At 46.4% G+C, this 25,992-nt stretch overlaps 2 protein-coding genes across 2 annotated transcripts; both read right to left on the bottom strand.

Moving 5' to 3' along the window:
• Nucleotides 1-8,590: 8,590 nt before the first annotated feature.
• On the bottom strand, nucleotides 8,591-9,425 carry LOC149441100 (zinc finger protein 212-like). Its single transcript, XM_089657729.1, has 2 exons — nucleotides 9,361-9,425; nucleotides 8,591-9,121 (listed from the first exon to the last, which is right to left on the bottom strand). Exons 1-2 carry the CDS (start codon nucleotides 9,423-9,425, stop codon nucleotides 8,836-8,838), a joined length of 351 nt encoding a protein of 116 aa, XP_089513855.1. The 3' UTR covers nucleotides 8,591-8,835.
• On the bottom strand, nucleotides 9,111-25,843 carry LOC149441099 (uncharacterized). Its single transcript, XM_089657733.1, has 9 exons — nucleotides 25,790-25,843; nucleotides 21,770-21,870; nucleotides 20,928-21,062; nucleotides 20,718-20,841; nucleotides 20,504-20,601; nucleotides 20,214-20,349; nucleotides 17,797-18,524; nucleotides 13,957-14,092; nucleotides 9,111-11,293 (listed from the first exon to the last, which is right to left on the bottom strand). The coding sequence occupies exons 2-9, from the start codon at nucleotides 21,863-21,865 to the stop codon at nucleotides 9,552-9,554; spliced, it is 3,195 nt and encodes a 1,064-aa protein (XP_089513859.1). The 5' UTR covers nucleotides 21,866-21,870; nucleotides 25,790-25,843; the 3' UTR covers nucleotides 9,111-9,551.
• Between the last annotated feature and the right edge of the window lie 149 nt (nucleotides 25,844-25,992).

The following is a 25,992-nucleotide window of genomic DNA, read 5'->3' as shown; positions in this document are numbered from 1 at the left end:
GAAAATGTCCACTATAACAATATGGACCATTAGAAAATGGCCACTATAACAATCTGGACCATTAGAAAATGGTCATACACCTATTAAAAAATGGCCATGGTGGACTTCAGCAAAATGGCCACTGTCTATAATTGATCCACACACACTATATAAGGATTCTCTTATCTGCCCTCTACCAATCCCTCTGATGAAGTCACATGGGCGTGACGTAACGCGTAAGGGGTGTAGCTCCGGGCAGACGTGATTAGTGAGTTCAGCTGACAAGTGGAGCCTGCATCTGATGATTTTATGGCATTTTATTTATTTACTACATGTGAGTGTATTACTGCCTCTTAATAAATGTATATACTAGTACATCCTGCACCATGGGAGTATCCTTCGTTCTCTTTTAATTATAGGAATGTGTGACCTCCATCACCCTTAAAGGATCGATCCCTGGCTCTGTTTTGAACATCTATTGAAAGCTCAAAGGTGTTTGATTTCTAACACATGGCTGTGGATTGGAGAAGTGAAGAATCGTTTTGCCTATTTGATATCATAAAGCGCATTTCCATGTGCTCTGAGGTGAGAGTTCTGTGAGCACTGAGGTGGCACTACATGTATTATGTGCACTGTTTCACTTGATGATGATTGGGATACCAGCACAAGAAGAAAACACATGAATTATGGAAGGCTCTTTATTACAAATTGATTGATTTTACATATATGGACGTTTTTTTCAGTTTTGTCACTATTTAACTTTTCGTAGCTATTATATCTGTTGATCTGTTGGGCGAACTTCCTTAGTGATTGATTGATCCATCCACCCACTTCTGATCTGGGTTTCTGAGCGCAGGAGGTTTTGGTTCTGTTTTCACTAGAAGCTTTCAAAGCTTAGAGCGACAAAACTCAAATGACTGACCTGAATATTTGGTGTGTCCCGGCAAATCCCTGGGGAGGCGTGCCCACAATGTGGTCTGGGAGGGTGGTAAATAGGCTGGAGCCCTGGTCAGATTGTCTTTTCCCGAAAGTAAACTTCAAGGGGCTACTTGCCCCCGAGGCACCTTTGGACTAATGCCGGTCTTTTCTATCAAGGAATCAAGTCCGAGGAGGTGGCTGTTCTAAGACTTGTGATCATAGACACTGATTGACTCCCTGCAAAAGTGTTGTTGAAGAAATATGCCTCTTGTACCCCAGCTGTGAGACTTAGACTATTGTTGAGCTATCTCATGGTCCCCAGCTTTGAGACTTTAACTATTCCGGAGATATCTAATTGTCCCCAGATATGTGACCTTAACTATTTTGGAGCTATCTAATTGTCCCCAGATATGTGACCTTAACTATTTTGGAGCTATCTAATTGTCCCCAGCTATGAGACCTTAACTATTTTGGAGCTATCTCCTGGTCCCCAGCTATGAGACCTTAACTATTCTGAAGCTATCTAATAGTCCACAGCTATTAGACCTTAACTATTTTGGAGCTATCTCATGGTCCCCAGCCATGAGAAAATAGACTGTTCTGCAAACTACCTCATGGTCCACAGCTGTGGGAGCTAAACTGAGCTATCTTTTCTAGAAGAAGAGTGCCCTTTGCCAACAGTTTTTAAGCATTTTTGAGAATCCCATGCCCCTATTAGAGGTGCACCAAACCCAGGGGACAGAGTCTTAAATAGACTCTTCCTTACCCAAGATGGCCACCCAGGTCACATAGGACATCCATCCAGATCACTACCCTGGGTGACCAAGGAAATATAGGGAAAGCCAGTTTCTCTAAACTTCCTCTCCCAACTGCATTGTCACCACAGTCAACTGCCACCAGCAGTCAGAAATACAGACTGCACCTGCCTACATTCACACCTCTTTGACAGATGTTGTCCTCAGTATTGAACAGAACAAAAGAACAATTAAAGAAACAGCAACAACATAATTATGAGTATAGAAAAAAAAAAAACTTCATCCAACATAATCAGAATACTTTGCCCTACTTTGGGCCCTGGTCCAAGAGTATGCATCTGGGGCAGCCATACGGTTGGACCATGTGTTCCTAAAACAGTTTATCCATGGTCAAGGCCATCTGATCTTTAGAGGGTACTACTACAGCAATCTTGGTGAAATTGTCAACAAAGACCAGGGTATAACGGAACCCTGAGGGGGAGTGGGAGACCGTCAGGAAATCCATTTTGACCAGCTCAAAGTGCTCCGAGGTAGTAATAGTCATGACAGTAGTCTTTTCAGGGTGAGCTTTAGGCATGGAGTAGGCTACACATTCTCAGCACCCATGGACAAAAGAAGTACCTTCTGACCAGGAACCTGGTTCGGTCAGCCCCAAAGTGCTCACTTGAGGCATGCAGCACTTGACAAAATTGAAAAATGTGTGACTGGGGGACCACGATCTGCAGTATGTCTTGCTGCTCAGTAAGGATGCATGCCTGGCGATAGATAAAATTGCCTTGAAACTCAAGCCGATCCCACTGCCTCAAGATTGCTCTCCATGTATCAGACAGTCTTTGGCATTTTCGGGAGGTTGACTTGTGCCATCGTATCAGCAACTGGTGCACCTGAGGTCAGGGTCTTTCTGCTGGATAAAAGCCCACTCCTCCAGGGTGTAAACTTTGGCGGGTCCCACCTGGGGCATTGCTGGCTGACAGTTGATGGAGAAGGCAACCACTGGCAAAACAGGAGCTACCTCCACATCCTCCTGACTTGAGTCTGTGTCCTACCCTGGGCACTCTACCATATAGTGGGAGAGGACGTCCACATGTCCTTTTGAATTTCCCTGACTTGTAATGTATCTTGCAGTTAAAAAACGAGCCAGTGGGGCAACCCACCTCTGTTACAGAGCCCCCAGTTGCTGTTTCTAGGTAAGGAAATGGGTTATTATCCGTGAAGAACTCAATTTCTGCTCTCATGAGGTACTCCCAAACCACTCAGTGTTGGCCCACACCAGGGCCAGCAATTCCAACTTAAAGGAACTGTAATTATGAAGATCTTGCTCAGTGGGTCACAGGCTGTGGCCTGTGTAGGTGATTACTCATTTGCATCCCTCTTGCTCTTGGGCCAGGACATCCCCAGGCCTTGTAAACTCCCATCTGTATATACTGTATTTGGAATAGTTTAAAGTAGTTAACATAGGCCAGCAGAGGTGCAGATGTCAGGTTTTGTTTGCGAGCTTCACATATGGTTGTTGGGGCTCCTGCCACTGCGACTGGATTGAGGATCTAGGCGCCCCTTTTTCTGCAAAGCCTGGCCATTTCAACAGCTGGATGAGAGGTGCAGTGATTTGCACAAACCTGGGGATGAAATGCTGGAAATATCCTACTAGGAAAGAGCATAGCTCGGTGTTAGTCTTTGTGGGGGTGCCAGTCCTGTACTGCTTGAACCTTGGCCGGATCCCCCCTGCCTCCACAATGTGCCCCGGGTATTGGATTTTCAGATGCATTAAGTGGCGGTTACTAGGCTATAGTTTTAATTCGTATTGGGTTAAGCGGGTGAACACCCTGTCCAGATGTTGGATATGATCCTAGAACAATTTGGTAATAATTATGTCATCAAGGTAGACTAACACAGTCTTGAAATTGAAATCTCCTAAACACCTTTCTATTAATCGCTGAAATGTACCCTGAACACTACTCAGTCCAAAGGACTGACTAAATTCGTATAGTCTCAGGTGCTGATAAAGGCAGTCTTTTCTCAATTTTGTTCCCTCACTTTAACTTGCCAGTAGCCACTTGCCAGGCCGAGCACAGAGAAGAATTTAGCTTGGCCCAGCGCCATGAGCAACTCGTCCACCCTGGGCAACAGGTAGGCTTCCCTTTGGGTGCAGGCATTTAGCTTGCAATAGTCCACACAGAACCAAAAGCTCCCGTCCTTCTTCTGTACCAAGATGATGGGGGCGGCCCATGGGCTGGGGCTCTCTCCTGGATGACCCTACTCTGTAAAATGTGACCTCCTAGCAGAGGGCCAGGGAATATGATCGTATCACTCCCGGAAGGGAGAAGTGTTCCCCCTTATGGATCGGGTGGTCTATTGCTACAGTGCAGTCGTACTCCTCCGGGATGGTTGCAAAGACCAGTATCTAGTAGCTGATGAAGAAGACACTGTTGTGGTAAGGGATACTCCTGGAAAGGAATAGCCAACTGTTCCAACAGCAGTCTGTATTGCTCCTCATTCAGGGAGATCATGGCAGTCTGAAATGGGGCACAGATGGCTTCCACTCCTTGCTTGGCCCCAGAGATGCAGTGACTGGGCACCGCATAGAGGTCTGAGATGAAGGTGTGGTTCAGGAGTGTGATTGGGGAGGTTTCCAAACTGGACTAGCACCTTTCCCTTGTAGACTTTGGACAAGGTGTGTGCTGCCAACCACTACCCCAGTACCCCTAGATCCTTTTGGGGCTCCACAATTACTGTGGCTCCTTGCGACTTCTTGTGAGCCCTGATAGGCAGGGACCTCTTGCAGGGGTCCCAGGAGCATATTTTGTTTATGAGACATACGGACAACCCCCACCCAATCAGTCTGTCATCTAGCTCCTCGCCGATAGCCTCGAAGGCTTGTTATCACATTGAGCCAAACAGCTGGCAGACCATAGTCCCATGCACACCATCTTGAATGTTCAAACCTGGCCAGCAAGCAGAGTAAGTCCATGTCCTTAAAGGCGTTCATGTCCAGAACAATAAGCACTGCTGAGCTGACTGGGCTGTGAGTCACCACAACCCCTGCTCATTCCACCACCTGGTAGTCTATCTGTATTGATGGCCACACCGCCAGCACTTCTGTCCTACATTCAGGTCCCTCTGTAGTGGATTCTCACCCTCAGAGAGGTAGGCCAACTCTTGTTTGAATATGGACATCTCTTGCATCATGGAAGCCATGCTCTGGTCTCCATGGCCAAAAGGAAAAATGGGGCCAAGGCCTCATCTTTCAGGTGTAGTAGTTCATGCCTCTTTATCACTACTACAGTTGCTTCCATATCTTCCTATTCCCGCACCACCGCATCCACTACAGTGTCATTGAGAGAGAGGGTGGGTTGCACTTTTATTCGTTCCTGTAAGGTTCCCCTAACAGGCCTGGAATTTATTCCCACCACAAACTGGTCCCTCAGTAATCTGTCTAAGGCAGTTATGTTGGCACAGTCATGTACATCTTTCGTCTGTAGGAGTTTCTACAGATTCTGGAGTGCTACCGTGAAATGGATTTCATCCTCTTGTTGCCTACTGATGAAGAACCTCTGCCTTAACTCTGGGAATGTGTCAGGAATGGATTCACCACTGGTGGTGGGACTCACCTGCCGCTTGGGCTGCAGTACCAGGGCTGGCCAGCATGTGCTCTCAGCAACCAGAAGCTCACTCCTGCAATCAGCCATCACCTGAAGCTGATTGCAGGAAGTGTATTTAAGGAATGGCCAGACCTGCAGTCAGGGCCTTGGTGTATGTTTCCCATGAGCCCCCTGTACCGTGTATCCTGTGTTCCTGTTCTGCTATCTGATTTGTTGCTGACCCTGCCTGATCCTGACCTCTGCCGACTTCTCCTGCTTGATCCCTAGCTTGCCTGACCATCCTTCTGCCTGATCCTCTGTACCACGCTGCCCGTGAGTTACTTAACCCGGCTTGTGACCCTGACTATTCTCTGCCTGCTCCCCCGGTACCTCACTGCCTGCACGTTGCTGACCTAGCCTGCCTGACTACGCCTGACGCTACCCAGACAATCCATCCATCCATCCTGCACAGATCGGTCCCTGTTACCAGGTCTGCCAGCCTCTTCACGTCAGGCTTTCCCCCGGTACATACCCTCGGCGGACCCCTCTACCACAGTTGGGTGCACTCAGGGGCCGCGACCTGGTCTCAGTCCTGCGCCAAGTCCATCCCCACCATCAGGGGCTCTGGTGAAAAGGCAGACTGGGGCTTAGACTCCGCGCCCTGGGGAATCCTGTTCTGTGGGTCACTAGAGATCCCACCGGGTGGTGCCTGACAGTACCTAACGGCCTGCCTGACCATTCCATCTCTCCAGCCCTGACTACGCCTATGTTTCCACACATTTCTGGTCATACCCGGATCCTTAACAGAATGTCACGTTCTCAAACAGGCCCTCCAGGCGCACTACAATTTGTTCCAGACTAGCCTGGAAGTCATCCAGTAACACCATTATCGTTTGATGGGTGTCATCCTCAAGGGAGTTGATGGCCAGCTCTGCGATCAGCTGGAGTGGAACCTGATACAGGCACGCAGTACTCTCCAGTCTCTCCTCCCACTCAGGCAGGGAGATGTTGGACCTGTTAAACTTAGGCGCCAAGGCCACTCCTAACGGTGCCATAATGATCCCCGCTCCTCCTTCTGTACCAGCTGCAAAAAAGGGGCATATCCAGCGACTTCCGCCAAGTGTTGGGTTGGGGCAGAGTGGTGTGGCGGGCAGTAAATTACACCAAGTCCCGTTTTGCAAAGAACATTGTATTCAAAAGTAGGTCAACAGTAAAAAATGGCCCAACAGGGAGGCTCAACCATCCAGTGCAATTTACGGCAGTGGAGAGACAGTGCTCTGAAGACTCAGGGAAGCTGATAAGGAGCCACAAGGGGTGAAGTGTGGTTTGGCCGATCCAACCCAAAAGAGAAACTTCCTGAGAAGGTAGATGTAGCCCTGATCTCTTCCTACTCTACCGGAAACTTTACCTATCACTAACACTGTGCCACTTACCTGGTTGGGGAGCCTGATGTGGAGAGGAGGCGTCTTTTTACTACTCCCTCTCGAAGCCCCTGATAGTGGGGACAGAGGGTGCTGAGCCAGGAGTGGCATGATTGCGTGGTGGGTCTTGAGATGACTGTAGGCAGGTGATGACCTGGAAGATCCGGATGCGGGCCAGGTGCGGATGCAGGAGCAAAGGTGCAGCAGCAGGTAGGTATGGCGGTAACCAAGATACAGGCCAGGTGCGGATGCAGGAGCATAGGTGCAGCAGCAGGTAGGTATGGCCGCAACCAGGATACAGGCCAGGTGCGGATGCAGGAACGTAGGTGCAGCAGCAGGTAGGTATGGCGGCAACCAAGATCCAGGTCAGGTGCAGATGCAGGAATGTAGGTGCAGCAGCAGGTAGGTATAGCTGTAACCAGGATGCAGGCCAGGTGTGGATGCAGGAACATAGGTGCAGCAGCAGGTAGGTATGGCAGCAACCAAGATACAGGCCAGGTGCGGATGCAGGAGCATAGGTGCAGCAGCAGGTAGGTATGGCCGCAACCAGGATACAGGCCAGGTGCAGATGCAGGAACGTAGGTGCAGCAGCAGGTAGGTATGGCAGCAACCAGGATACAGGCCAGGTACGGATGCAGGAACATAGGTGCAGCAGCAGGTAGATATGGCGGTAACCAGGATTCCGGCCAGGTTGGGATGCAGGAACGTAGGTGCAGCAGCAGGAAGGTATGGCGGCAACCAGGATACAGGCCAGGTGCAGATGCAGGAACGTAGGTGCAGCAGCAGGTAGGTATGGCGGCAACCAAGATACAGGTCAGGTGCAGATGCAGGAACATAGGTGCAGCAGCAGGTAGATATGGCGGTAACCAGGATTCCGGCCAGGTTGGGATGCAGGAACGTAGGTGCAGCAGCAGGAAGGTATGGCGGCAATCAGGATACAGGCCAGGTGTGGATGCATACTCCCTATGAATACGTGCGGTTGTACGAAACGCGTCAGGGAGGAGCTACAGTGCAGAGACGTCTTACTACCGGCACCACATGGGTCCCGGCGGCCATCTTGGATACCTTATACGGCCAGTAGCTGTCATTTCATGTTCTGCTGGATTAATAAATTCATTTTATTGGAAGCAATATCACGCTATTTGGGCCTCCTCTTTTCTGGGGATCCCTGGGAGCTTCTCACTACCCACAGAGCCACACACTAGGAGACCAGAGCCATAGTTGAGCAGACAGAGGACAACAGTAAACCTTACCCTATCCTGGAGTGAGTTCCTGAGCTAACCTTAAGAGGGGTATCTCTTACATGCGCATACTGATTGTGCATTTGGTGAGTGCGCAATCTTTTATCAGTTTTGGATGCTAACACGCTCAGATTATACTGCTGGAATCCCTTTGGTTTTCCAATCACCTAACCCACTGGGATATTGTTGGACTTTTTTTCTCACTTATCACTTGATTGGTCACATTAATGTGACACTAATGATATTATATGCTCATTATTTTTGCACTTTACATACACTTATATATGTGTTTTTTCGTGATTATCGCATAACTTTTGAAGCACTTTTGTATATTCTGATCATATGTTGATGGTATATCTATGTTATTTTTAAGCACTGCTCCTTTTAGTTTACATGATTCTGTGAAGGTTGTTTTGTGGTACCTTTTGGTGTTCAGCGGCTGTAGTGATCTAGGAGCGCTCACTTACCCATTATGTGCATTGCTTAAATAGACTCTGCCTGAACCAAGATGGCCACCTAGTTAACATGGGAAATCGGCATCCAACTGGATCACTGCCCCAGATGACTGGTCGAGGGCCACCTGTAGTGGAGAATACAGACTGAACCTGCCTACAGGCCCATGACACATCGCCTAATCTTTGCACCTCAGGTAACTTTTCGTCCTGGAGAAAGAGGGGATTAAAAAATAAACATCTCTATTAGGGTGAGACTCAATTTTTTCTTTATTTATACTGTCCTGAGGAAGTTCATCAGAGGACAGAGTCAACCCATGTATGGTGCCAAAGAGTTATCAGGAAAATATTTTCCACACTCAAGACAAAAATATGGCTTCTCACCTATCTTTAATGTATTACAAAGTCCAATTCCCATATATAGAATTTTCACACTCAGGACAGGAATACCCCTGTGTGAATCCTCTGATGTCTGTAAAGACTGGACTTCTCTAAAAACATTTCCCACACCCAGGACAGGAATACGGTTTCTCCCCCGTGTGAATCCTCTGATGTCTGTACAGACTGGACTTCTCTGAAAAACATTTCCCACACCCAGGACAGGAATACGGCTTCTCCCCCGTGTGAATCCTCTGATGTCTGTAAAGACTGGACTTCTCTGAAAAACATTTCCCGCACCCAGGAATACAGCTTCTCCCCCCCGTGTGAGATCTTTGATGTATAACAAAAGTCTGATTTCTGTGAAAAATATTTTTCACGCACGGGATGGGAATATGACTTTATTGCTGTGTGGGATTTTTGACTTGGGACAAGTTTTTTTTTTTTTTTCTGTGCATACGTTTTCACAGTTAGGGCAGGAATATGGCTTCTCCCCCATGTGAGATCTTTGATGTGTAACAAGGTCTAATTTCTGTGAAAAACATTTCCCACACCCAGGACAGGAATATGGCTTCTCCCCCGTGTGAGACCGCTGATGTCAAACAAGGTCTGATTTCCATGGAAACCATTTAGCGCACTTAGGACAGGAATATGGCTTCTCCTGTCTGTCACATCTTTGATGAATAACAAGGTCGAAAAACATTTCTCGCACTCAGGGAAGGAGTTCTGTAACAAGAAACATTTTACACACTCAGGACAGTACGGCTTCTCTCCTGTGTAAAACCTCTGATATGTGTGAAGATGGGACACCAGTGAAAAATATTTTTGCTCACTCAGGAAAGGAATGTGGCTTTTCATGTGTATGGGATTTTTGATGTTTAAGAAGGTCTGGTTTCTTTGAAAAACATTTCCCGCACTCAGAGCATGAAAACGGCTTCTCTCCCGTGTGAGATCTTTGATGTCTTACAAGGTCTGATTTCTGTGAAAAACATTTCCTGCACTCAGGACAGGAGTATGGCTTCTCCCCAGTGTGAGATCTTTGATGTCGAACAAGGTCTGATTTCCATGGAAAACATTTACCACACTCAGCACATGAATACGGCTTCTCCTGTCTGTCACATCTTTGATGTACAACAAGGTCTAAATTCTGTGAAAAACATTTCCCGCTCTTAGGGAAGGAATCTGACTTCTCCATGTGAGACCATTGATGTCTGTAAACATGGGATGCTCGTGAAAAACATTTTCCACACTCAGAACAGGAATACGGCTTCTCCCCCGTGTGAATCCTCTGATGTCTGTAAAGTTTGGACTTATCCGAAAAACTTTTATCACACTCAGGGCAGGAATACGGTTTCTTCCCCGTGTGAATCATCTGATGTCTGTAAAGCTTGGGCTTATCTGAAAAACTTTTATCACATTCAGGGCAGGGAAATGGCTTCTCTCCACTGTGAGATCTTTGATGCACCACAAGTCTTGATTTCTGTGAAAAACATTTCCCACACTCAGAGCAGGAATACGGCTTCTCTCCTCTGTGAGATCTTTGATGCCTAACAAGGTCACATTTCTGTTTAAAACATTTCCCACACTCAGGGCAGGAAAACGGCCTCTCCCCCGTGTGAGACTGCTGATGTGTGTAAAGATGGAATGCCCGTGAAAAACATTTCCCACACTCAGGACAGGAATACGGCTTCTCCCCTGTGTGAATCCTCTGATGTCTGCTAAGATTGGACTTCAGTGAAAAACTTTTATCACATTCAGGGCAAGAGTACAGCTTCTCCTCCGTTTGAGATGTATGATGTATAACATAGTCTGATTTCCGTACAAAAAGTTTCCCATACTTGGGGCAGGAATAGCTTTTCTGTCCTCTGTGAGATCTTTGATGTTTAACAAGATCCGAATACTGTAAAAAACATTTCCCGCACTCAGGACAGGGATACGGTTTCTCTCCTCTGTGAGATCTTTGATGCCTAACAAGGCCTGATTTCTGTAAAAAACATTTCCCGCACTCAGGACAGAAAAACGGCCTCTCCCCTGTGTGAGATCTTTGATGCATAACAAGTCCTGATTTCCATGCAAAACATTTCTCACACTCGGTGCAGGAATACAGCTTTGTCTTCATGTGAAACCTTTGATGAATGTAAAGATGGGACAATTGTGAAAAACATTTCTTGCACTTGAGACAGGAATATTGCTTCTTGCCCGTATGAGATCTGTAATGTATGATGAGTTCAGTTTTTTTAAAGAAGCATTTCCCGCACTCAGAACAAGAATGAAGCTTCTTACCCGTGTGAGATCTCTGATGTACAGTAAGACTTAATTTGGAGATAAAACTTTCCCCACATTCAGGACAGGAAAATGTCTCCTCTTCCTGGATTCCAGCCCCATCCCCCACAGTAGGAGGTTGCTCAGAGTCAGAGAGATTTGATGGTCCAGCCACACTGTGAAGTCCACCATCCATAGCTGAGATCGTTGTCTTTTCTCCTGCACAACCTCCTGTGATGTCCTCATCTTCCATTTTACAACCCGAAGATAAAGTGAGGCGATCCTTTGAGGGTTTCTCGATGGCGTGTTCTGGTAAAAGAAAAAGTTAAACAAAAACATGATCAATAGATACACGAGGGTTAGTTCACTTCAATCAATATTCCATCTGGATCAGAGCAAATGTTTCAGTGAGTAGATATTCTCTTTGGATGTCCCAACCAGCTGTGACTTCCCCTCTTCAGTAAAAGGTCCTTTGGTCCTCCCCCCAGATCACTTGTACATTTCCCCAGCCTTGTCAGAAGAGCAGGAACCAATGGGGACTGGGAGGGGCATGCTCTTCACACAATCACAAGCCTAGGCACTGGGTCATGTGATCTCTGATAATGAAGAGGTTCAAAGTTCAGACTTGGAGAACCTTTAATAGAGAACATTAGACCATAGGCCTAGGCATCAAATCAAGATTCCATCTGGATCAGGTAGGTTTTAGTGAGAAGATGTTCTCTGTAGATGTCCCAACCAGCTGTGACTTCCCCTCTTCAGTAAAAGGTCCTTTGGTCCTCCCCCCAGATCACTTCCACATTTCCCCAGCCTTGTCAGAAGAGCAGGAACCAATGGGGATTGGGAGGGGCATGCTCTTCACACAATCACAAGCCTGGGCACTGGGTCATGTGATCTCTGATAAGGAATAGTTCAAAGTTCACACCCGGAGAACCTTCAGCACAGAAAAAGTGACCATGTGCCTAGGCTTCTGGTGATACGCAGAACTGGAGGGTGCTGTCTGGAGAAGTATATTATGTTGCAAATATAAATGTTCCTCCTTACTTGTCACCCCAAGACTGTTTTATGGTAACCTTCAGCTCAAAGAAGAGGGACCATCCTAAGAAAATGCTACTGTAACTAGAATTCAAACACAACCTCAGACTGCCAGCTGAACCTCAGAACAGACATGAATAGGGATGGGAATGTGATTGAGTAGGTGTTCTGTCTCACTTAGTTGTATTTTTTCTGTGTTGTATTGAACTATATCAGGTTACTATTGTTTGATGTAGAATAATAATAATATTAATAATGACATTTCTATTGCTATAAGCCGAGGTGAAAATATGTGCCTTGAGTCAGTTTTTAAAAACGAATGTGCCAATTCACAGGCAGGCTAAGGGACCCCAGTCATGTTCCGCTTCCCGATCGCCCTATAGCAGAAATACTGCTACAGGGCAGCACGGGTGCGCAAAATCACATATATATACATGATTTTGCATCTCCGGGTAGGGGGCGCACACCCTACCCATGCCGCCATTCACAGCCGCAGCTGTCAGTCACCGTGTCCCGACTGGTGATTACTCGCCGGCACCCGGTGATTGTTGAGCATCTCTGACAGAGAGAACTGTTTGTAAAGAAAACAGTTCTCCTCCCTGTCAGCTCGTGCAAACTGCTTTGGATGGCTGTGCACAGCACAGCCATCCAAAGCAGTGTGGTTACAGTGAAGCATACAGACACGGCACTATGTAAAAAAAAAAGCACACAGTTAACCCTTCGATTGCTCCTGTTAACCCCTTCCTGTATAGTGCCATTAGTACAGTGTCAGTGCTTTTTTTTAGCACTGATCACTGTATTGGTGTCACTGGGGATGTCAGTGATATCAAGTCAGTTCCCCCCGCCAGTGTCAGAATGCCCTCCGCAGTCCCGCTATAAGTCGTTGATTGCCACCATTACTAGTAAAAAAAAAAAAAAATCCCATTATCTATACCGTCATTTGTAAACGCTATTACTTTCACGTAAACCAATTAATTTACACGTATTGGGATTTTTTTTTAGCACAGACATGGAGCAGAATACATTTTGGTCTAAATGTATGATGAAATTTGATTTTTTAATTTTTTTACTGGACATGTTTAATAGCAAAAAGTCAAAAATATTGTTTTTTTCTCAAAAGCGTTGGTCTTTTTTTAGCGCAAAAAATAAAAAAATCGCACAGGCGATCAAATACAACTGAAAGAAAGCTCAATTAGTGGGAAAAAAAGTACGTAAACTTAATTTGGGTGCAGCGTTGCATGACTGCGCAATTGTCAATTAAAGTAACGTAGCGCTGTAACACAAAAAATGGCCTTGTCGGGGGGGGGGGGGGGCAATCCTCAGGAGGTCAAGGGGTTAAAGGAATTTTGTATGTGTAATGTTGCTGCTCCCTACGAAATGGAAGTTTACATTTTTTTTTGTTTTTAGTATATGTTCCCCAGGGCAGTGTCCCGCCCTCTATTTGTTTGACAGTCACTCGCCTATTAGCATGGAAAATGGCCATTACTGATTTCCCATTGGTTTTTGAATGCAGGATTCAAACTTCAATAAAAGTCAATCCAATCCACCCTGAACCGGACCCAGGAAAAAGCTCATCACTGTATATAAATATCTGAATAAATAAATTGTGTCTACAGCACAGAGAAGGGGGTTTATCTGAGAGAGATGTAATGTGCAGGACGGGTATCAGTACAAAGAGGTGACTTATCAACCTATGACATCACTTATCTCCCGCCCTACTCTGGATCAATCAGTGCGCAGTAACAGAGCAGAGCTAAGGAAAGGAAAAAGTTGGCTTCTAAAATCATCCTTAAGAGATTCTTAAAAAAAAACAAATCACAAAAACGTGAACACAGCAGAGGGAAACACAGAACAACCCTAACGTGTTTCGTCCTCATCTAGCTCTTATTCATAGCTTGAAAAACAAAGCAGAGATAAGAGAAGAATATATTGTGGCTCACCTGTGCTGATCTCTGTAGGAGTGTCCTCCTCTTTGAATGTCCTCGTCATTCCAGCCTCCTCCGTATATTGCTGATCATCCCTCACATACGTCTCTTCTACTTCACCCTCAACATTCATCTTTATCAGATCTTCACCCTAAACCAACAGAATGGCAGAAGATACAATTGTGAAGGACACACAGCCATGGAGACTTACTAAGTCCTCATGTACAACGTGAGTTTTGGAGCTTTTGGCGTTTTTCTGCCAAAGCCCCTGAACACAACTCAATAAAAGCCTATGGGTCCATGTACACCTAGGCTTTCACCAGAGTTTAGGAGCTGCAGAGTTTAGGGGCAGTTAGACGTTCAGGAGGGAAACGTTTTGGCAAAAAAAGTTAAACGCATCAAAACAGTGTATAAACGCGCGTAAACGCTAGCCGCGTTTAGTGCTTGGGTGGTTATTCATGTCAATGGAAAATACTCTGGTCAATCAGATGATTAAATGTCCAAGCGGTAAACGCAGGTAAACCTGACAAAAATGCGTGTAAACGCTAGGCACGTTTAGCGCTTGGGCGTTTATTCATATCAATTCAAAATATTCTGGCCAATCAGATGAATAAATGTCCAAACGCTAAACGCGGCTAGCGTCTACACGCATTTTTGTCAGGTCTACATGCGTTTAGCGCTTGGACATTTATTCATTTGATTAGCCAGAATATTTTCCATTGACATGAATAAACACCCAAGCGCTAAACGCGGCTAATGTTCACATGCGTTTTTGACAGGTTTACCTGCGTTTAGCGGTTGGACATTTATTCATCTGATTGGTCAGAATATTTTGCATTGATATGAATAAACGCCCAAGCGCTAAACGTGGCTAGCGTTTTCCGTGCGTTTTTTCAGGTCTACCTGTGTTTAGCGCTTGGACGTTTATTCATTTGATTGGCCAGAATATTTTCGATTGACATGAATAAACGCCCAAGCGCTAAACGCGGCTAGCATCTACACACGTTTTTGTCAGGTCTACCTGTGTTTAGCGCTTGTACATTTATTCGTTTGAGATTGGCCAGAATATTTTCCATTGACATGAATAAACTCCCAAGCGCTAAACGCAGGTAAACCTGACAAAAACGTGTGTAAACGCTAGCCGCGTTTAGCGCTTGGGCATTTATTCATGTCAATGGAAAATATTCTGGCCAATAAAACGAATAAAAGTTCAAGCGCTAAACGCGGCTAGTGTCTACACGTGTTTTTGTCAGGTTTACCTGAGTTTAGAGCTTGGATTCATTTGATTTGTCAGGTTTACCTGAGTTTAGAGCTTGGATTCATTTGATTTGTCAGGTTTACCTGAGTTTAGAGCTTGGATTCATTTGATTAGTCAGAATATTTTCCATTGACATGAATAAACGTCCAAGCGCTAAATGCAGGTAAACCTGACAAAATGCGTGTAGACACTAGCCGCGTTTAGCGCTTGGGCATTTAATCATGCCTTTATACGCGCGTTTAAACGTCTAGGGAAGTTCATGCGTACATGAGGCTGAATTGAGGACCTTGTTTGGTGGAGGGGGAATAAGGAGAGAGCTTACTTTAAGGAGGTAAAAAAAGTGCTGTGAAACAATTATCATAACTATCAATACCACCGACCACCACTGAATTATTTATTTCAGGTACTTATATAGCGTCATCAATTTATGCCGCGCTTTACATATATATTGTACATTCACATCAGCCCCTAACCCTCAAGGGGTGTACAATCTAAGGTCCCTAACTCACATTCATACATTACACATACTAGGGACAATTTAGACAGGAGCCAATTATCCTACCAGCAATGTCTTTGGAGGTTGGGAGGAAACTGGAGTATCCGGAGGAAACCCACACAGGTACAGGGAGAACATGCAAACTCCAGGCAGGTGGTGCCGTGGCTGGGATTCAAACCAACGACCTGAGTACTGCCAGGTGGAAGTGCTAACCATTTAGCCACTGTGCTGCCCAACCAAGCCCAAAGTATCACCTTTTGTAGCTCCAAAAATGGTTGCTTACAAGCAAGAGCTCCTAGGTCAGCTACCCTGCATGTTAAAGTGATGGTTACCATGAGGGCCACGTTTTGCGAGAGAGTCAGAAGAGGAATTCCCTGGATATTCTCGAAGAAAGGCTTTTGCAGGACTGGCATAAATAAATGAGATCCCATGGCGTCAGTGGAAATCTTATGGGTGGAACGACTCGCTCACTTTGTAGGAGTACCTTGGCTCAGGGACCCTTTGACCTGGCCACAAACCTGGTAAATTTACAATTGAGTCTGCACGAAAGGAGATCTATGACTGGTGTGCCCCAAAGTTGACAAGTTTGGCGAAAAACATTCAGATGGAGAATCCACTCCACTTGATCCAGACATTGACGACAGAGAAAGTCCATCTGCCAATTGTCCACTCCCAAAATGTGAAAGGTGGACAAGGCTGGAAAGTGAATTTGCACCCAATCAAGGATCTGAGCCACCTCCAGCTCAGCCTTCCAAGCTCTTTGTACCTGCCTGGTGATTGATGTAGGCGACAGATATGGTGCTGTCCAAAATGGACCCTGAGAGCCGAAGTGATAGTTACCAGGTGATGTCCAAGTGGAAAGCAGTCCTAGACACCATTCCACTGGCACAGGAAAGAAGAGGATAACTGTCCCCAAGTTCCCCACATCCCTCGGTCCATTCACCATGACTTGCTCTTGATGAAAAAGGCGTGAATGTGTGCATACAGGGAGTGACCCCAAACAAGAACTACTGACCCTACCAGGCACACACACCCAGGGAAAATAGCAGTGGTACCTGTAGTAGAGAGGTTCCAACAGTGGTAATGCTCAGTTATAAGGACCAACCCTCCAGAATCCAGGAGACACTGCTCTCAGCAGGATCAACGCCAGTAGGGCAAGCACCCACAGTCAAAATGGCAACTGCGGTAACACTGCAACAGCCCACTGATAGCTGCTAGTAAAACTGTGCAATTCGCTGTTTTCTTGCTCCTGGGTAGTGCTTTGTAACCTTTTCACATGTTTTCTGCTCTCAGCCACTGGCATAGCAAAACCCAGGCAGTCCCAGCCCAGCAAACAGCAAGCCCCCACATCACTGCCCCACATAGGCAGCATGGTTCTGCCCAGGGGGAAAGGGAGTCTGTATCGGTGAAAGAAGATGTAGACTGAGGATCTCGGGAAGACCCACAGCAATCCAATGTACCCTCCAAAGAAAACTACTCAAAGACAGCAGAATTATCCTGGAACCTGAGGACCCACAGCTAAACCAGTCAATTCCCATGGAAGGAAGAGGCAGATGTCTTCAGGGCTTTGCGAATGCCTCCAACCTGGGGATTAATGGCTGAACTGTGGTGTTGCGATGGAATGACAAGGAATGATCATGGAGGAACAGAGCTATCTGGGATACTCCACCATAGTGGAGTCACCGCAGCCGAGCCTGCATGGGCAAGCAACTGCATACTATCCCAGGCAGTGCTGGAGTGGTTACCAGGATGTATATATCCAGCCTGTCGCCCAGCACTACGGTTGATAAAAGACAAGACTAACATCGACAGGAACAAAGAGAAATAAAAAGAAAAAAAAGAGAGCAGAAAAAAAACTATGTCCCTCCGAAGAGCTACTGGGTTGAATGGTACAGATGGAGGCTGCCCGTAGGGTGTGTTTACTTTGTACCTAGTGTTCAACTCTTGCAGGTGGCATAATAAACCCATTGGTCACCATCGACAGATCTTGCGGTGTCCTTCAATGAACGGAAGAGAAATATCATCTAGTAGAGTCCACACATCGTGTCCACATGTCAGAGTGTTCAATCACTTTATGTTCCAGACCCTCAATTCCACCTACCTGATGATGGTGAGGGATGGTGTGATCTTCCTGTGTGGAATCCTGGGAATACAGAGGACGGGGACATTTCTCTGGTGGGTTTGTGTAGCTGGATGACTCCACCATGGTATGAGATCTTTGATGTTTAACAAGGGCTGATTTCTGTGAAAAACATTTTCCGCACTCAGGACAGGAATGTGGCTTCTCACCCGTGTGAATCCTCTGATGTCTGTAAAGACTGGACTTTTCTGGAAAACATTTTCCGCACTCAGGGCAGGAATACGGCCTCTCCCCCGTGTGAGATGTTTGATGTCTGACAAGTTTTGATTTATGTGGAAAAGATTTTCCACATTCAGAGCAGGAATATGGCTTCATTCCTGTGTGAATCTTCTGATGTGTGTAAAGATTGGACATCTCTGAAAAATATTTCCCGCACTCAGGACAGGGATATAAATTTTTCCTCTTGTGAGTGCTCTGGTGTTTGTAAAGATGGGACAAGGAGTCAAAATTTTCACCACATTCAGGACAGGAAAATGTCTCCTCCCCCTGAATTCCGGCACCATCCCTCACAGTACGAGGTTGCCTAGAGTCAGAGAAATATGATGGTCCATCCACACTGCGAAGTCCACCATCCATAGCTGAGCTCATTGTCGTTTCTCCTACACAATCTATTGTGATCTCCTCATCTTCAATTTTACAGCCTGGCGATAAAGTGAGACGATCCTTTGAGGGTTTCTCGATGGCGTGTCCTGGAAAAATATAAAAAGAACATGATCAATAGATACAAGATGGTTAGTTCACATAACTCAACATTCCATCTGGATCAGGCAGGTTTTAGTGAGATGTTCTCTGTAGATGTCCCAACCAGCTGTGACTTCCCCTCTTCAGTAAAAGGTCCTTTGGTCCTCCCCCCAGATCACTTCTACATTTCCCCAGCCTTGTCAGAAGAGCAGGAACCAATGGGGACTGGGAGGGGCATGCTCTTCACACAACCACAAGCCTAGGCACTGGGTCATGTAATCTCTGATAATAAAGAGGTTCAAAGTTCAAACTTGGAGACCCTTTAGTAGAGAACAAGAGACCCAAGGTCTAGGCATCAAATCAAGATTCCATCTAGATCAGGTAGGTATTAGTGAGATGTTCTCTGCGGATGTCCCACCCAGCTGTGACTTCCCCTCTTCAGTAAAAGGTCTTTTGGTCCTCCCCCCAGATCACTTCTACATTTCCCCAGCCTTGTCAGAAGAGCAGGAACCAATGAGGACTGGGAGGGACATGCTCTTCACACAACCACAAGCCTGATAATGAAGAGGCTCAAAGATCAGACTTAGAGAACCTTTAGCACAGAACAGGTGACCATAGGCCTAGGCTTCTGATGATAAACAGCACTGGAAAATTTTTTGAGAAGTATTTTCTGTTGCAAATGCAAGTGTTGCCATTTTCTATGTTCCTCCTTACTTTTCATCCCCAAAAGACTGTTAAAAGAGTTTTAGGTTAACCTTAACTATAAGCCAGTTAAAATAAGAGGCCCCAACCTACTACTGTACCCTTCAAAAGATTAGAAAAACACCCTCTGTACTGCAGTTAGCTGAAGTAAAATATCGCCCGATTCAGCTTGTGTCTTTATGAAGAGTTAAGCTGCCTGTGGACAGTGCCAAGTCAGCAGGTGACCATAGTCTCAGGACAGACTTGGCTTAAGAAGAGTTGTCAATACATTAAGCAGCATTTGGAACAGAACAGTAGGGGTACCCCTTAGTCTGTCATATTTGGGGGGGATATAAAGGTCCCCATATTTTTTAAAGAGAACTTCCAGGTTTCTCAGACCCTCACAGCCAGTGGCCAGGTTTGTGGGAAAGAGGATCTTGTTCCCAACAACATGGGGACAAGATTCTTTACCAAGGTGGTCCCCCAGGTAAGGAACTACCCCATGCTAAGAGCATGGGGCAAGGTAAGGTTCAGGAGGTGTTCAAAGGGTTGCCCCCTCACCTATTCCTCTTTTACAGGATGCATGCTCAGATGACGGTCTTGTATACACTTTAAAGGAGAATCCTTTTTTGCAAGGGGTCCTTATTAGCATTACATAATGTATTTGCTATAGTACATTGGTACAGTCCCCTATTTGTTTGACAATCCCTTGCCTATTAACATAGAAAATGGCCATTCCTCATTTCTAAGATTTACTTCCCATTAAATCCAATGGGGTTCGGATTCAACAAGTTTGGCCATCCCGCGCTGAACTGATCTTGTCTGAATATATTGATTGTGTCTGCAGCACAAAGGGGGTTTATCTGATAGAAAAGAAGATCTAATGTGCAGGACGGGAATCAGTACTAGGAGGTGACTATTATCAACCTATGACATCACTCATCTCCCACCCTACTCTGGACCAATCAGTGAGCAGTAACAGAGCAGAGATAGCAGAAGAATATATTGTGACTCACCTGTGCTGATCTCTGTAGGAGTGTCCTCCTCTTTGAATGTCCTCGTCATTCCAGCCTCCTCCGTATATTGCTGATCATCCCTCACATACGTCTCTTCTACTTCACCCTCAACTTTCATCTTCATCAGATCTTCACCCTAAACCAACAGAATGGCAGAAATAACATCTGTAATATAGAAGGATTTATGATGTGAGATCACATAGAAAATATCATCTTGTAGAGTCCACACATCGTCTCCACATGTCAGAGTGTTCCATCACTTTATGTTCCAGACCCTCAACTCCACCAACCTGGTGATGGTGAGGGATGGTGTGACCTTCCTGTGTGGAATCCCAGGAATACAGAGGACGGGGACATCTCTCTGGTGGGTTCCCATGACTGGATCCATCTGTAGGAAACACACACACTGACTGAATCCATTGTTTCTATGTGTTTATCAGATGATGGGGGATCTAGGTGGATCCTCCGTACTGCTCTCTCCTTTACAATAAAGTCTCCTCTTACCCGGTGATGTGAGGGGCGGCTGATTGTCCATCATGACGTCCTTGTAGAGATCCTTGTGTCCTTCTAAATACTCCCACTCCTCCATGGAGAAATAGACAGTGACACCCTGACACCTTATAGGAACCTGACACACACAATGATACAGTCACCATCCAGACACATCCCTTGTCTGTTACTGGAGAATGTCCCAGAATTCCCTGCACCGCTCACCTCTCCTGTCAGCAGCTCCATCATCTTCTTGGTGACTTCTAGAATCTTCTGCATGTTGTGTCTCTCAGGTTTTAGGGAGTCACATGGAGGCACTGTGATGGTCATATGATCATTTGACTTTGGAATAGAAAACCTCTGTATTGGAAAACCAATAGGAATATCATGTTAGAATCCCAGAATCCTCCTCAACTCTCCGGTCAGGTCTGCGTTTTATTAATAGAGATAAGTGATGTCATGTGACCTCCCAGAATCCTCCTCACCTCTCCGGTCAGGTCTGCGTTTTATTAATAGAGATGAGTGATGTCATGTGACCTCCCAGAATCCTCCTCACCTCTCCGGTCAGGTCTGTGTTTTATTAATAGAGATAGAAGTGATTTCATGTGACCTCCCAGAATCCTCCTCACCTCTCCGGTCAGGTCTGCGTTTTATTAATAGAGATAAGAGTGATGACATGTGACCTCCCAGAATCCTCCTTACCTCTCCGGTCAGGTCTGCATTTTATTAATAGAGATAAGAGTGATGTCATGTGACCTCCCAGGACCCTCCTCACCTCTCCGGTCAGGTCTGCGTTTTATTAATAGAGATCAGAGTGATGTCATGTGACCTCCCAGAATCCTCCTCACCTCTCCGGTCAGGTCTGTGTTTTATTAATAGAGAAAAGAGTGATGTCATGTGACCTCCCAGAATCCTCCTCACCTCTCCGGTCAGGTCTGCGTTTTATTAATAGAGATAAGAGTGATGTCATGTGACCTCCCAGAATCCTCCTCACCTCTCCGGTCAGGTCTGTGTTTTATTAATAGAGAAAAGAGTGATGTCATGTGACCTCCCAGAATCTTCCTCACCTCTCCGGTCAGCAGGTAGATGATCTCCAGCGTGAGGTTTAGTATCCTCTCAATCGTGTGACTCCAGTCCTCCTCCATGATTATTGACATGGTCATGTGATCTATGCAAAAATATATAAAATGAGGAAGCGCTATTAAGTGTTAAATAAAATATCGGTGCAATGATATATCAAACAACAGCGATTGTATTCCCTGTTTGACAAAAACTATATACACAAAAACATGAAGAAATGAATTAATCCCAGTGAAATTAAACCATAGTGTCCATCCCACCATCCATAAATAGTGTTCCACACATAAATAAAAATGATAATGTTCGGAAAAGTGACAATTATCAATATTCCACACACTGTGCTCCAGTCAAAATGGAAAATTCACTTGCACTCCATCCACTGCTTAAAGGTGTTGAGAATTCTATGTGCGCCCCTTGGACAGCGTAAACTCACCACAAGGGTTGAACCTTCCCAACAAAGGTCAAGCACGCCTTATAATAGTGGGGTGTAATCCTCCGTTCCTCCAGTCCTCCAAGACTCCACTCGTAGGGTCAGAAGAAGACAGGAAGGAACTCATCGTATACAACTGTAAAACATCCAATGCACTCACATTTGTTGGTGGCTGCAAGCTAGTTGGCACAATCAGACTTAGCTACATATATAAGGATTGCAGCCGTTTCACAATGGAGCGTGCAGTCCACAAAGGTTCTGCCTAGTAGACCAGGAGTAACATCAGAGCCATTTGGATCCGCCCCAATGAATTTCGTCCAAGAGGCTTCCTCAGGAGACTAGGTGATCTATGCAGGTTTCTCTGTAGACAGACAGCGGAGGCCAATTCTGACATTTCTCCCCTACATGTAAAAATCATCATTTCGTTTTTTTTGTTAGAAATTACTCAGAACCCCCAAAAATTATATATACTGGGCAGAGGCCCTAGAGCAGCCATTCTCAACCAGGGTTCCTCCAGAGGTAGCTAGGGGTTCCTTGAGCCTCGGTTCATTGACCTCTCATTTGATGGTGCCTGTATGGTTCCAGGACCTGCACCACTTGACAAAACCACCAGTTACCTTATAAGCTGCCTGTAAGGGTGGTATTCTGGCCACCACCGTAAGGGTTGCATTCTTCCTACTGACCACCAACACAAAGGGAATTTTTGCTGTTAACCACCTAAAGTTGGCTTTACCACTTCCCACCGCATTACATTTTTTCCCGGGGATTGCATTACAATCTCTCAACGGGAACCCGGATGTGACATAACGTCACATAACGTCACTTCCGGGTCAGGACAAGAAGGGGAGGGGAGCGGACGTGTCCACTCTTCTTCATCCCCTCTAGCTGACGGTGAGCCGGGCACACAGATGGGCAAGCGGAGCCTGGGAGACCTCATGGGGGGGTTGGAGGCTGGCACTGTGTGGAAACATTTGGGTGACAGTGCTGTCACCCAAATGCTTCCACTTGACAGGTGAGCGCACTGCTTTCCCGAAGCAGGGCTAAAGGGAGAAAAAAACTACCTGCCTGGAACTACATGTCCCGGGTGTCGGGCAATAGGAATCCAACAACCCTGGTTCCAGGACAATAGAGATGACCAGGGACCATCTTGATTGGATACCAGGCTTCCTGATCACACAGGAGTGCCTGGAGAGGTGCCTGAGAGACCTCATGGGGGGGTTGGAGGCTGGCACTGTGTGGAAACATTCGGGTGGCAGTGATGTCACCCAAATGCTTCCACTTGACAGGTAAGCACACTGCTTTCCCGAAGAAGGGCTAAAGGGAGAAAAAAACTACCTGCCTGGAACTACATGTCCCGGGTGTCGGGCAATAGGAATCCAACATCCTATTGTATTGGTTCCAGAACAATAGAAATGACCAGGGACCATCTTGATTGGATACCAGGCTTCCTGATCACACAGGAGTGCCTGGAGAGGTGCTAGTGGATGGCGGGGAACCACCCCCCACTGCCTGTAAGAGCAATCCAGCGGCTAATCAGCTGCTAGGATGGCTTTTACAAGACAGGGAATCACTGGCTGAAAAAAAAAAAAAAATACCAGGATGATGCCTATAGCTGTAGGCATCACCCCATTATAACAGTTGAAAGTCAAGGACGTCCACCCGTCGGGAAGTGGCTAAAGCTGTAGAAGGTGTACAAGGGCTGGTATGAATTTCAGGAGTCCTGGAGTCCGGTGTGTCTATATGATGAACCAACAGGCCTAAATACAGAGTCAGAATCTGCACAGGGTATGTCTAGGGTTGCCACCTCATCCCTTTAAAGTCGAACACATATGCATGACACGGGTTCTGTGGCCAATTTAATACAGAAAAGGCACCAAGTGAGTTTAATGACCACCTTAATGAGGCACAGAACTCGTGTCATTCATATGTGTTCGGGTTTAAAGGGATGAGGTGGCAACCCTAGGTATGTTCCCAAACCCAGAGGATGGGGGCTCTGAGAGCCACCATAGTGTCATTGTGTTGGAGCCGGTGATATTGAATGGAAGGCGAGAGACCGTTCAATAGGAGGTGATTCTGTAAAGTTCTCCCACAGGTGCTGGTTCTGTATATGGCTACCTTTAGGGCTGGGGATGGGCCTTCATCTTTAGGGAAAACTAGAAGACTGTGTGGTGGGGAGGCTCATCATTACACTTCACATAGAGGGCAGAACATTCATTTCCATGATCTGACCCTACATGTGACCAATGGAACAAGGAGAAACCTCCCCCCATGTCATCTGTCTGAAAATCCCTTCCATGTTAGGCCAGAAAACGGCCATTACTATTTTTAACATTTGGCTCCCATTGACCTCAATGGGGTTCGGATCCGGCACCTGAACTTTGGTTGTGTTCTGTGGAGCCGTCTTCCCCCCAACTAGGGTTGGCACCTCATCCCTTCAAACTTGAACATATATTGATGACACGGGTTCTGAGGCCAATATAATGCAGATAAGGCACCAAGTGAGTTTAATGACCACCTTCATCAGCCACAGAATCCATGGAATTAATATTTGTTCGGGTTTAAAGGGGTGAGATAGCAACCCTACCCCCAACCCAGGTATGTCCATCTCATCTCCAGGGAGAAGGTGACCCATCTGCACAATGAGGAGAATGTTCCGGCCCCGGAAGTGGGGGAATGTTGTGCCCCTGAAGGGGTTAATCTGGGTTCCCACACTATATATGTGTGTATCATCATCTGCTGGAGATAAAAGACGTCACAGTGACTATGGAGGAAGAGGACGGACATGACTATGGAGGAAGAGGGCGGACGTGACTATGGAGGAAGAGGATGGACGTGACTATGGAGGAAGAGGGCGGACGTGACTATGGAGGAAGAGGACGGACGTGACTATGGAGGAAGAGGACATACGTGACTATGGAGGAAGAGGACACACGTGACTATGGAGGAAGAGGACGGACGTGACTATGGACGAAGAGGACGGACGTGACTATGGAGGAAGAGGATGGACGTGACTATGGGGGAAGAGGATGGACGTGACCATGGAGGAAGAGGACGGACGTGACTATGGAGGAAGAGGACGGACGTGACTATGGAGGAAGAGGACGGACGTGACCATGGAGGAAGAGGACGGACGTGACCATGGAGGAAGAGGACGGACGTGACTATGGAGGAAGAGGACGGACGTGACTATGGAGGAAGAGGACGGACGTGACCATGGAGGAAGAGGACGGACGTGACTATGGAGGAAGAGGACGGACGTGACTATGGAGGAAGAGGACGGACGTGACCATGGAGGAAGAGGACGGACGTGACCATGGAGGAAGAGGACGGACGTGACTATGGAGGAAGAGGACGGACGTGACTATGGAGGAAGAGGACGGACGTGACTATGGAGGAAGAGGACGGACGTGACCATGGAGGAAGAGGACGGACGTGACTATGGAGGAAGAGGACGGACGTGACTATGGAGGAAGAGGACAGACGTGACTATGGAGGAAGAGGACGGACGTGACTATGGGGGAAGAGGACGGACATGACGGGGGTTACTGGGTGTAAATAGGAAATAACATCTTATTACCTCCTCTGCTGCCACTTCCACCAACGTCTCCTCTCTACTTCCTCCCCACTCACCTCTCACCTGGAACTTCCTGTCTGTACCTGAAATCACTTCCTGTCTGTACCTGACATCACTTCCTGTCTGTACCTGACAACACTGCCTGTCTGTACCTGACATCATTTCCTATCTGTACCTGAAATAATTTCCTGTCTGCATACCATAGA

Source organism: Staurois parvus, unplaced genomic scaffold, assembly GCF_062004578.1.
Source record: "Staurois parvus isolate SC_StPar_1 unplaced genomic scaffold, SC_StPar_1.0 ptg001026l, whole genome shotgun sequence".
Taxonomy (NCBI): domain Eukaryota; kingdom Metazoa; phylum Chordata; class Amphibia; order Anura; family Ranidae; genus Staurois; species Staurois parvus.
This window is presented reverse-complemented; position numbering and strand designations above follow the sequence as displayed.